Source organism: Diadema antillarum, unplaced genomic scaffold, assembly GCF_040938485.1.
Source record: "Diadema antillarum isolate AM-2024a unplaced genomic scaffold, OU_Dant_1.0 seq00000441_RagTag, whole genome shotgun sequence".
NCBI lineage: Eukaryota > Metazoa > Echinodermata > Echinoidea > Diadematoida > Diadematidae > Diadema > Diadema antillarum.
In genome coordinates, this window is record NW_027271416.1 from 166,092 (window position 1) to 179,498 (window position 13,407).

Consider the following 13,407-nt stretch of genomic DNA (forward strand, 5'->3'; position numbering starts at 1 on the left):
GGACGCATTCCTCCCCGAAAGAGGGCGCTCTTCAGTTCATACATGTTCAATCTGGTGAAGGGCACTCCACGTCTTCTGTCAACGCTGTGAATTACCCCATTTTATTATTCCCATTTATCACTCATCACGGTATAATGACGTATGAACCACCCTAGGCAAAAAAATAAAAATAAAAATAGATAAATAAATAAAAAATAGAACAGTACTACAGCCAGACTTCCTAGTGTAAAAAACGATAACAATCGGTTTTCCATGATTCATGGAAAATTCTTGGCATTGTCAGTCAATTTCAAGAGCTTTACATTATGGAAACTTTCTGATTCCCATTCAGAGACCTACGACGCAGGGATTATGTACCCGCGTCATTACAATAATTCTTCGAAACCATTTTGGTACTTCTTGTAAATATCAGCCTTTTACTGATTTGATGTGAAGAGCATTCTCACCCAAATAATGTGCTAATATCGTAAAACAAATGTTGTAACCGATGACACTGTTTTACTTTTGGAATATTGTCAATCATCCATAAACTAATTCAACTTTTCGACATGATTAAGGTCATTAATGTATGAATATTCATGTGAGTTGGCGCGGCTATAGGCGTTTTCACATCAGCCCGATGTTTCGAAATAGCGCGCTATTTTCTGACTTGGGAAATTTCCCCGATAGCGAAATAGCGCGCTATTTGATAATGTGAACACAAATGAGCGCGCTATCTGTATCGCTCTGATCGAGAAAATTTATCGAGTCCAACTCGGGAAATTTCTGAAATAGCGGGAAAGTAGCGCGCTTTTAGGCGTTTTCACATCAGCCCGATGTTTCGAAATAGCGCGCTATCTTGCTGACTATTTTCTGCTTAAAATATCTCGAGCTTGGATTTTTATCGGGCTGATGTGAAAACGCCTTTTAGACGTTTTCACATCAGCCCGATGTTTCGAAATAGCGCGCTATTTTGCTGACTATTTTCTGCGAAAAATATCTCGAGCTTGGATTTTTATCGGGCTGATGTGAAAACGCCTTTTGATAATGTGAAAACGACTCGAGAAATGAGCGCGATGCATCCCATCATGCCTAGCGTGTGTGACCCGATCGATCGAGGCAAACTGCACACAAATCATGAGGAATTTTTGAGAGGGCACACACATTACTGATGCTGTTTGCACATACTCAGCTGTCGAATTAGCTCGACAAAAATTCGGGCTGATTCTCTTCGGGCTGATGTGAATAAGAAATGAAATAGCGCGCTAACTCGCAATCGCGAAAAATTTCTCGAGCTTGGATTTTTATCGGGCTGATGTGAAAACGCCTAATGCGTGTGCAGTCCATTATCATACATGTAAAATCCATTCATTACAATATTCTACTCACTTGAGTATCCCACCAAAGAATCTATTTTCTAACATGCTACAGCATGACAAAATCGTCTTTCACATTTCACATTACATTGCATCAAATATGTAAAGTCTATCCGGAGTGCAGAAAGCTATCTCTCCACTCTCAAACTCTTGTAGAAAGTACCAGTTTCTTTCCTCTGGTTTTTGTATTTTGAAATCAGTGATGATATTGCGCACGTGCTCCAAATCTCTCGTGTATCGGTCGATACTGACAAGCCCCTCCCCGTGCTTCACCCAGGCTACAATGACCGAGTCATCTCTACAAACAGCTGGATAGGCTGACATTCCCTCTTCCTCCTTCTTCACGACATTCTCCTTCTTCCCCTTGCCATCAATGCACACGACAGTTGATTCATCTTTCAGTATCAGTTTCCCCATGGTGTGAAAGAAGAATAATTGCCAAGGTGTATATCCATCACACATTATTTCTCTGACAGCCTTATCACCCTGTGGGGTAAATACCTGGATATTCTTGGACTCCCAATAACTCACGTAGATATTATCATCTCTATCCACAGTGAAACCACCAATCCCTCCTTCATTATAACTCATCGTCTCAAACGTGACGTCAAGCTTCTCCCACTGTGGAGTGTAGAGTGACATCTTGCTGTCCGTGTCAGATATAACACTTCGACCATCGGACAGGAATCCAATATTCCTGACCCTGACATCCTTCAGCACGGACTGCTGTAACTCGCCATCAGGGGAGTAGAGATGGATTCCGCCTTGCCACGATCCCACCGCCATCTTACCTTCTGGTGCACGAGTCATACAGTCCATGCTGTCTGTGATAGGGAGTTCTACGTCTACTTTGACATCCCACGTGTAACCTTCCAGCTCGCCAAGATAAAGTTCATTGACCTTCACGTATCTACGGAATGAAATCTTCTGAGCTCGTTCTGCCACACCTCTCGGTGATTGGTCGTCAGGATTATCTCGGCCCAGGAAGCTCTTCAAGTTCTCGCATAGCGTGTCATGCGCAAACAAGGAGTCTTTCTCTAGCGGTACCTTCACACCGTTAGATACCAGCTCTTCCATTGCGTTCATTTGATAAATTGTTTGGTGACTCTCTTCTTCCATGACTTTTAATTTCTTCTCGAATTTTTCAGACAATCGTTTCACTTCACATTTCAGAGCATCTCTTCTGGCTGACAATAGTTGCATGTATTCATCGTAGGTCTTGTCAATGTCATTAGTGAGTTTTCTCATCATGTTTGTTATTTCATCGCGTTGTGTCTTGATGAAATCGATATGATTTTCAATGGTTGTTTTCTTTGATTTTGCCCTTTCTTGTAACTCCTTGATATTTTCCATCAATTTCTCCTCATGGATAGCTGCCTCTTCGACCTGGTGCCCTCCTTGTAAATGTTTTAACATCCCGCATCTTAAGCAGACGTACTCCTGACATCCGATACAGAAACACTCCTCATCATCGTTAGGATGTTTCTTACACTTCCGTCTCCTCTGTAGCGGAACTTTTCCCGAGAGCACTCCGCTCATGGCCACCACTACGTGGTTGGAGAACCTTTTCCACACAGAATGGTCTTTCTCACAGGATACACACATGTTTTCCCCGCAGTCCTGACAGTAGGACACAGCTTGCGGTTTTTCGTCCATGTCACAAACTGTGCATGTTGGACTCTTGGTTCTCACTTCGTCCACGAGAGAATTCAGGGGTACGACTGTTTGTAACTTACTCACATCTCCACTGGGTAGGGGCGTTTCTTCCCTGCATACAGGACATGCTATAGTTTGTTGGTTTGGTCGAGTTTGAGAGATACGTTCCAAACAGTCTTTGCAGAAGGTGTGAGAACACGCCAGTGATTTAGGATGGTTGAACAATGTCAGACAGATAGGACACTCCAGATTCTGGCTGCTGATTTGATGAAACGTTGCCATGGTGTCTGTCTGTCTGTTTGTCTGTCTGATAGCAAAAGAATGAAACGCATTGACGAGTAGGCCTATAAGCAGAAATATGATATTAGCAGTTACCATTAAAAAGGAGAAAGTTCACAGTGCATGGTGTTGAAATGTTTCTACTCTTAAAATTGGACGAAGTCATGAAGCACAATTTAATAGACGTGTGTGAATAGTGTTTATCATTCATGTACTCTGTATGTTTTATATCCGAACCCAATAAACTGATTCAATGACAGTTCAATTGAATGGGGGAGATCACGTTTACTATAGCATATTGTTTTCCAGTGAGCCTGTCATAGGATGGTGCAAATTAAAATAAAGTCAGATGTTACTTGTTAGTTCCCTAAAGGAGTATATTGTATTAGTCAAACAACAAAGAGTTGTATTACGCTGCACTCACAAAAAATATGATCAGGTGATTCGAGCAGTAAATAGATGAATCATGACTCTTTTATTTGTGACCTTTTATATTAACAGTAGCGAGAATATCCTCAGTGATATCGCAAACAAACCAAAAATGTTAAGTTAAAGTGAATATCAATGAAAAAGTGAGCTAAATAGTAGAGATTATTATTTAGAAACCTATGTCCGTTTGACTGCTGGTATGTCATGCAACAAGGAATCCTTTAATAATCAATCTATGTCCATATCCTTGAGAGATAGAGTCATTTGTTGTTTTTTTTTTCATTTCCATAAAGATATTGGTTACGTTTGTCTTGGAAGACATGTTAACTTTAATAATTTACCTCATACGTGAAGAGCAGAGCTAAGCACAAAGATTACAATTTTCCCTGGATTAAATTACATTATAATCCCCCCCCCTCCTTAATGGACAAAGAAAAACTGGTTAGCAGCGCCGTCTTGTCAGAAAAGCTTCAAAATCTTTGATGTTAAAGCATATCTATTAAAAATGGGGCAAGGAATATAATGAATAAAGAAGGTCATTTTAACCCTTCAGTGACGGATGGTTGTCAGTTATGATCTAGAGTCACTGTGGATTCGATGTCCTTTGTAGGTTTATGTATTTACATGAAATGAATATAGCGTGCAATGCGATGTTCTTTCCTAGACGTTATATAGTATGTGGAAAAGATTAACTGCCATGATTGAATTCCTTTATCTCTTACCAGTCATTGTCTGTAGCAAATAACCTCATCGTTGTGCTAATTTTATCATGTCTCCCTCTGTACAAATATGTTTTGAGATCTCAACCGCTGATTTGTAAAAAAAAGAAAAGAAAAGAGAATCAGTGAGGATCGAACCTGCCATCTACTGCTTTCCGGGCAGCGACACTACCACCAGGCTATCCTGGTTGCCGCCATCGAGGAGACACAACGAACTTGAAATACCCAGGCTCTGAAATCCCTACATTGTTATGCTAAGTAGTCCAAGGCAGACAAGGCTTATTTTATGAAAGCAAGAGATTGTAATGCAGAGGGGTGAAGATTTGATATTATTTTTAGCAATTTGTCTCCCTCTGTACAAAATGTATATGTCAGTAGATAACAGTAGATGACAGGGTCTGTTCTCACTGGTTCCAATTTCCAACATGTTTGCTAAAATTTTGATCAGCAGTTGCGTTCCTATACAAATAGATTTATACAGAGTGAGACAATCTATGATAATCACAACACATCTTCACCCTTCTGCTTTGATAATCTCTTTCTTTCATCTAATACCATCTTTATTTGAACATTCACCGATGGGATGCTTCCATTATCGATGCTCAGGATATAGCACCTTGACATTTTAGAATACTTACCTCAAGTTTGGATGACACTCCCTCTTACACCCCCCCCCCCCGAAACACACACACAAAAAAACAAGCAAATACAAATCAATTAAACAATTAACAAAAATATAAAGAATATAGTGATAAAGAATCTGCCAATTAAGCTTTTTCTTCTAACATCTAGATCCCTCCTTGCTTTAAACCTCCTCAATCGATTCTGTGATAAATAGAAGAATCATATATCAGGAGGAAAGTAACACGTGTCCCAAAAGAAAGAGAACAAGGAAGAGGAGACGGACATTGCCATAAAATTTGACAGATATAAACATCCTGAGGTGTTGTAACTCGATCAACATCAATATCTTTATTTACTCATTAATCGCAACCATAATTTACATACAAAGTATACCAGCTGTGCTGGTGTTCCGAGAATGTTGTTGTCAAGTTAACAGCTTTGGGGGACGCAAATACATCTAAATACATCTGAAGGAAGGAAATGCGCAATTAGCTCCACATTCACAACAAACGCTCTTCGAGTAATTTTGTCCCTTGTCTGTAGACACTAAACGGAGTTCATGAGATCCTTTAAACATGAATAGCCACCTCTCCCTAGTGTTTCAGTTGTTCAAGTTATAATTATGGAAAGGAATTAGTGATTGAGCAGGCCACTGATGATAACGAAAAAGGGAATTCCTAACGAATTGGTTTAACTTCTCTTAGTCCCCAAACTATGTATTTACATTAATTTGTGATGAAGTCCTCAGGGGCTGATTTATTTCCAGCGGAGATAACGAGTAATATCCTTTTGAAACAGCTTTACGTGTATTGTAACAGGCTATGTCAGTTGTTCTGTTTGGAGTACTATTATCTATACAGTATTACAAACTTTAAGATACATGTAAGTTATGGAGTTAGTCATGCTGAAAAGAAGAAGAAAAAAATCGTAACAGAAATATTGCCAAACAAACAAGAGAGAATCAATTCTAAACTTATTTGATAAGCATGCTTTATAAACTACTTGAACAAGTAACATACATGATTTTATATCGTTATGTCATGCATGCTCACCAAGTTTGCTGTACTTCCGGGTTCAATACTTCTGTTTAGTTCCAAAGTACATTTAGGCAAGGATCGAATAGCAATCTGTTGTCTGTTCAGCACGAGGACAGGTGTAAACACCGATTAAATTGAATGTTAATTAAAGACCCAAACAATTTGCGAAGAGTTAGTTTTTGGAAAGAGATATTGCGGAGCACTGACAAAATGGTCGGGCGGTTCAGGAAAATGACGGTATTTACCGTGACCTTTACACTGCGAACCTTTATATTTATAGAAGCGGGTTTTCCCCACATCTCACACACTATGCATCTATCTGAAAATCACAGCTCATATCAGAATGTCGTGATGAGATGAATTTTTTTAGAGTAAGATGTAAACAAAAGCATGTTGAAGCATCACTTCGAAGAGAATATGAATGAAATAAAACAATTTGGTTATAATATAGAAAATTCTGTCATTTTTCCTTCTGTTGTGATATTTTCAAGATCTGAGAAAAAACCCACGATCAAAGAGTTGAGATGTTTTGCTGATGTAGAAAGATTTTAATGTTTAGATCCTAAGGAGTTTTTTTTTTCCTTCTTTTTTTTCTGTCGTCATTGAGGACCAGAGTTGCAGCTACTTTGTTTTTGGAAACGGTGTCAGGATATCTGTCGACATCGAATTCATCCTACAGTCTCTCGAGCTATCGTTCGATGAATATGGCTGGACGTCGACGACGAAGGCCTTTGGAAGGAACGGACGTCGAGACTCGAGGGAAAAGCGTGAGTAGAGAACCAGTAATGCGGTGTTTGATTGGGTTTTGCAAAGATTCCAGTTTGTGCAAAGATATGATTTAACTTCGAAACAATGGATTGTTCCTGTCTGAAAGGTCGATTATTTCAGGGTTGAGTAAAACCCAGGGAAACTATATTTCGGAATGATTATCGCGTCAATGCAAATTGTGAATAAAATATGCAGTAACGGTAATACATGTATTTTCAAAATTTTGATGAGGTGGTGATATGAGACACATACCTCCACTGACTTTCCTTTAGCTATTATACATGAATTAATTGGATTTTGCCACAAAAGAATCGTCTAATGTCAGTCGGCTTAACCTATAGTAGAGGTGCAATTTCGACGTATTGTACAGTAAAAACATTAACAAAAAGTCCACAGTATTAGTGTACCAACTAATATTATGACGTTACCTCATCTAATTTGCATTCAACGTGTCTTTGTGATCCATATCTCGGTTTCGAAAAAAAGAGAAGCTTTTAAATGACGTCGTTTACTTCATTTTGATTGGTTACATTGAGACATCTAGTGCTTACTCATATAATTTGACTCATTAAGGAGTGAAATGGAGACTCTTGCTGTAAAATATTTTATGTCAAACAAGTTTTTGTTTTCACTATCGATTTGCCGCAAAGGAAAATGAAAACGTTGTTTCTATCTTTCTTTCTATATGCATATGGATTGTGTGTCATCAATATCGTTTGGCAGTCTTGTCTTCTTGATCATTTTGATGTAACTAATGTATTCCCACCAGGTGTATATGTATCATTAATTATATTTACGTTTCTTTTCCTTTATTTTCAATTTCCCTTTACATCATTCCATTGCCTCCCAAGTTCACCAAAAATTCAAGGCCATCTCTCCCAAGAAATTTTCTGCGAAGATTACTAAATCGACCACTCATAATTTCACTCAAAGCATCACGCACAAACACACCTATGAACATTAACCCTTACGCATACACGGGAACTCGCTTTTACACATAAATACACACACACGCACACACACACAAACACACACACACACTCACACACACACATGGAGACATGGACACAAAGTTCTCAAAACGTAAAGTGATTTAATGAACTTTTGCCAAGACACATCAAAGACAAACACCGGAAAGTAGAAAATTGTCAAATGATTGAAGCATACAACAGCAACAAACATACAAATTGTTATTCGGGTACAAATCAATGCTTATTATAATTTGATTAAAGTGACATCGGGTGAAATGCTGAGCCCTCGACTGTTTCACTTCTTGTAGAGATGGGAGGGGAGAGAGATACACTGTACAGAGAGTACAAAGGAGGAGATTACAAAATGGTATTAAATGTAACGCGGTAGATGAATGGTCAGATTTTACAATGTTACAATGAGGGGGATATAATCATAAAGAAACACTGACATTTCGGTTAAACAAAACGGTCAAAAGAAGCATGTAAATACACTGTATGGATGTAAATCATGACAGCATTCATTTTCAATCGGAGTGCTGGTGTACAGACGTTTTGTCTTAACTCCAGTGTAATGATTTTATCATTATGTACGAGCGTAAAGCGTGTTCAGGACTGTACAAGGATGCTAATTACAATAAAGTATATGAATGCTTTACTACGGCAAAATAAACTAACGTTCTATGCTCTAATGACTAGATGATACGTTGTGTTATAATAGTTGGTTAACATGACCGGAACATACTCAAAGATACATACTTTTTGAGACATTCACATTTTTTTTAGCTACGACAGCTCAATAACTTGGCGAAATATTACAGTCTTACAGTCCTACGGTAAATGCGAATTTTCATTCATTCATTCATTCATTCATTTTTCTATCTTCAACAAAACTTGAAAATATGATTTTTTTTTCCCACACAGAACATAAGTACATATTTGTCAACATTACAAACTATGATAAATGAAATTCATGGATATAAAATTGATATGGTGAAAAAGTAAAAAGCACAAAAACATTCTGAAGTTTAGAAAAATATACGGGAGGTGGTTGGGAATGCTGAAGCAATGCTTGTAGGGTCTGACCCCCAAACATAGTAAAATAATTATAAATAACATCTTGGTTATAGTTTTACAATGAATGTTAATCAAATACATGTCAATCAAATATATTTTGATGCCTACTATGAATAAATATCAAGACATATCAGTTACTTCAAATTTCTAAGTGTAAATTATAATATACTACTACTCGATCATTCCATTTGAAACTAAATGTACCACCTCAAGCTCTCCCGTTACAAGTGACGTAATTCAATACGTCACAAGAGGGGATGATCTAATGCAGACATCGGACAGCAAAAAAAAAAAAAAAACAATCATCAGATAGAAATAATGTGGATGAAATAGAAAAATGAAGATGAGAAAAAGAGATCGATTGAGAAGAGAAAAAAAAAGGTGAGACACAAATTCATTTTGCTAGTACATAGCGTTACCTGTTCGATCATTTTATCCCAAATCTGATAGAATTCTTGAAATATCTCTCTTCTACCCAAGCAGTGAGCTCTGGCTCAAAACAACAATCAGATCTCACATCTCTTATAGCTAATAAAAGCAACAGCAACTCCGTATAAGAATGGAGAATAATGCTGAAATTTCCCTAGCTGATAATTACAGCTTGTTTCCACGCATTTTAATGTTCGAATACAACATAAATTACTCTTTTAAAGTTGAAGCAGGGATCACTGTTCATCCTCATATCTTAGTCCTGTGGGATGTGAATTACCCCCCCCCCCCCAAAAAAAAAAAAAGATTGTAAATTATAGTCTCACCCATTAAATCATTGAGCAAACTTTCGCATGAATACGAACAGAATAAGATAATCGAATTCAATAACAAAATGAATTGTCCTGTTTGTTTCCCATTCGATCAAACCTAGTAATGTATGTCAAAAGCAAAACAAGCAACTGGGGTATTTCAGTTATAGCCTGCATCCGGCCTGCATGGTAACGTGTACCAGACTATTCTTATAGCTTGTGTTGAGCATAGGTAAATGCAGGAACAAATTGGCTAATGAAACAATAAATTTAAAAAGAAAATGTGCATTTTGGTCATATTCATTTTTATGGCCCTGCCCTGCTAAGTTTTGTCAGTTTCACTTTGTATAACTCCTTGAACCTGATACCAAGTTATTCACTTCCCTTCCTTATCAGATTTAGCTTGAGATCATATCAATTTTTAAGGGGTGCATTTTAGGTTTGCATGAAACAGAGACTTATGGAGTAACGACGGTTTTTTTTTTCTAATTGCATAGAATTTGAATGTCAGGTATAAGTGGAGCTACAAAATCTTTGTAACTTGTTTGTGACTTGTCCGTGAAGGTCAGACTTGTGATACTAAAAGAAGAGTAAATTGTAGTCAGACTTTATACAGCTTTATGCTGTTTGTCTAGAGCTCACTGTAGGACGCTCACAATCAAACATATTTTCTTATGCCAGAATATTCAGTACCTCCACGTTAAATGTTAAAACATTCAAACAATACGTGTACTATTTCATTCGAAGACATGTAAATCAGTATTGGATGATTTTGCACAAGCATACATAAACTCATTAAACGTTTATTGATGTTTTACTAGAAATGATCAGGGACTATCATTGACTATAGACGAACTGAAGGGCAATAGATTTAGCGAGACAAAAAGAACCCATGCATTATTAATACACTCTATAGCGCTTATCAGGGCAATAACCCCCCTCCCCCCCCCCCCCCCCCCGCCCCGGTTAAATACTGGGTGAGGTAAAATTAGGGTAAAAATTAGGGTTAGAGTTTGGGTTAAAGTTAGGATTAAGTTCAGGATTAGGGTCAGGGGAAGGGTACGGGGTAATTTCTCAGGGGGTAATTGCCCTAGACACCTGTAGGGAAATAAACCTTGGAGGATACAGTGTGCACGCATTCCTTCCCAGAAGAGGGCGATCATAGTTCAATCTGGTAAAGGGCACTCCACGTCTTGTGTCACCGCTGTGAATTACCCCATTTCATTATTCGCATTTATTACTCATCATGGTATAGTAACGTTCATTTCATTTCATTTCTTTATTGTCCAAATTATGTATAAAACATGGCATGGAAAATTAGTTTTGTCACACATTCATAAACACATATTGACAACAGGGACCCGTTTCATAAAACTTGTCATCATAGACAACTGGCAAATTTCTATGACAAATTTGCTCTCAGCCAATCAGATGCAAGGATTTCAGTAGCTTGTCACATCTATGACAACTTGTCACTGATGACATGTTTTATGAAACGGGCCCCAGATAAATAACAAATTTACATTACATACAAAACATCAAATGAATACTCAAAAAATACAGGGAACTACATCACAACACTGACTAGCGTCATGTGTTGAACGTGTAAAGAGGAGAAAAATGAATACGATTATGTGTACATACACAGAAAACTATGGAAGAGTCAACTGCTGCAAAAGGTATATAACCACACATTCTGAAACACCTTACGTTATACAGACCACCCCCACATCATAATCCATAACTTATAACACATATTGCACCTATTCCTAACACAGCCCCCATACACACAGCTAAAATCTGCTTTCTTTCACTGATGCCCTGACACGCCTGATGTGCACAATCAAACAACTAGTGTACATTAACATACCAAAAAAAAAAAAATCCATACATACATTTACATCATTATGAATCAAATGTGTCTTTTCCAATATACTGTGAGGAATCATGGGATATTTCCAATACAAATAAAAAAAATGTGTTTCTGTTAATACTTCATTTCAGATACCATAAAAACTATTTATTATTTTTAAGCTTAAACACAGAAGCACAAAATAAACTTATCGGGTGATTTCATAACAAAAAAATACGTACAAAACAAAACTGAAAGACAAAAAAAGAATATATATATCATATATTTCAACCAAAAAAAAAAACCAACCAAATTTGATAATCCTGCAAAGTGCATAATCATGCAAATCGTGGCAAAGTTCGTACCACTTTAGACCAAAGGAAAAGTACCAAAGCCAGAATACATGTACTTTGATAGACAGACAGATTACAAAATTCATGACTCATGGATGATGAGTATCGGCATTGTCAAGCAATATATAAAATGAGTTTTATAAATGGAAAATTATAAACATACACTACATATAAGTTTTCATGCCCATTCATAGACCTGCGCCGCAGGGGTTGTGTATGCCTATTATTACATTATTCCCCAAACCACGGTGGTACATGCAGCAAATATTAGCTTTTAACTGATTCGAGCTGAAAGACATTTTCCTCTAAATAATGTACCATTTAGAGCACTAATATCGCAAAACAAATGTTGTAACTGGCTCTGATTTACCTTTGGAATAGTCAATCATCAATAAATTACTTCAACTTTTCGACATGAGTAAGGTCATAACAAGTGTATGAATGTTCAGGTGAGGAGGCGCGGCACATGCATGTGCAGTCCGTTAACACACATGTAAACTTGATTCATTACGATATTGTACTCACTTAGAGTATCCCACCAAAGAGTCCATTCTTCTAAAATGCTGCTGCACGACAAAATCGTCTATCACATTTCACATTAGATCACATCAAATATGTAAAGTCTATCAGGAGTGCAGAAAGCAATCTCACCACTCTCAAACTCTTGAAGATAGTACCACCATCTTCCTGGTTTTTGTATTTTGAAATCAGTGATGAGATTGTGCACGTGCTCCAAATCTCTAGTGTATCGATTGATATTGACGAGACCCTCCTCGCGTTTCACCCAGGCTACAATGACCGAATCATCACGACAAACAGCTGGGTAGCCAAACATACCCTCATTCATCAAGACATTTTCCCTCCTTCCCATACCATCGCCATCAAGGCAGACGACAGCAACTACTGTATCTCTCAGTATTAGTTTCCTCGTGGTGTGAAAGGAGAATAATTGCCAAGGTGTAAATCCATCACATATTATTTCCCTGACTGCCTTACCACCCTGTGGGGTAAATACTTGGATCTTTTCGGACGTCCATTGACCCACGTAGATATTATCATCTCTATGCACAGTGAGATAACCATATCGTGCTTCATTGAAGCTCATCGTCTCGAACCTTACGTCGAACTTCTCCCACTGTGGAGTGTAGAGTGATATCTTATTTTCGTGGTCACGTACAGCACTTCGACCATCAGACAGAAATCCAATGCTAGTCACACGGACATTCAACAGCACGGCCTGCTGTAACTTGCCATCAGGGGAGTAGAGATAGATTCCACCTTTATACGATCCCACCGCCATCTTACCGTCTGGTGCACGAGTCATACAGTCCATGCTGTCTGTCATAGAGAGCTCAATGTCTGCTTTGATATCCCATGTGCAACCTTCCAGCTCTCCCAAATAAAGTTCATTGACCTTCACGTGTCTACTAAATGAAATCTTCTTAGCTCGTTCTGCCACACTTCTCGGTGATTGGTCGTAAGGATCATCTCGTCCCAGAACGCTCTTCAAGTTCTCGCACAGCGTGTCGTGTGCAAGCAAGGCGTCTTTC

The 13,407-nt window shown here is 38.1% G+C and overlaps 1 protein-coding gene across 1 annotated transcript; it reads right to left on the reverse strand.

Moving 5' to 3' along the window:
- Nucleotides 1-1,439: 1,439 nt before the first annotated feature.
- Nucleotides 1,440-3,011, reverse strand: LOC139732634 (E3 ubiquitin-protein ligase TRIM45-like). The gene has a single exon (XM_071643491.1). It carries the CDS (start codon nucleotides 3,009-3,011, stop codon nucleotides 1,440-1,442), a length of 1,572 nt encoding a protein of 523 aa, XP_071499592.1.
- Nucleotides 3,012-13,407: the final 10,396 nt, after the last annotated feature.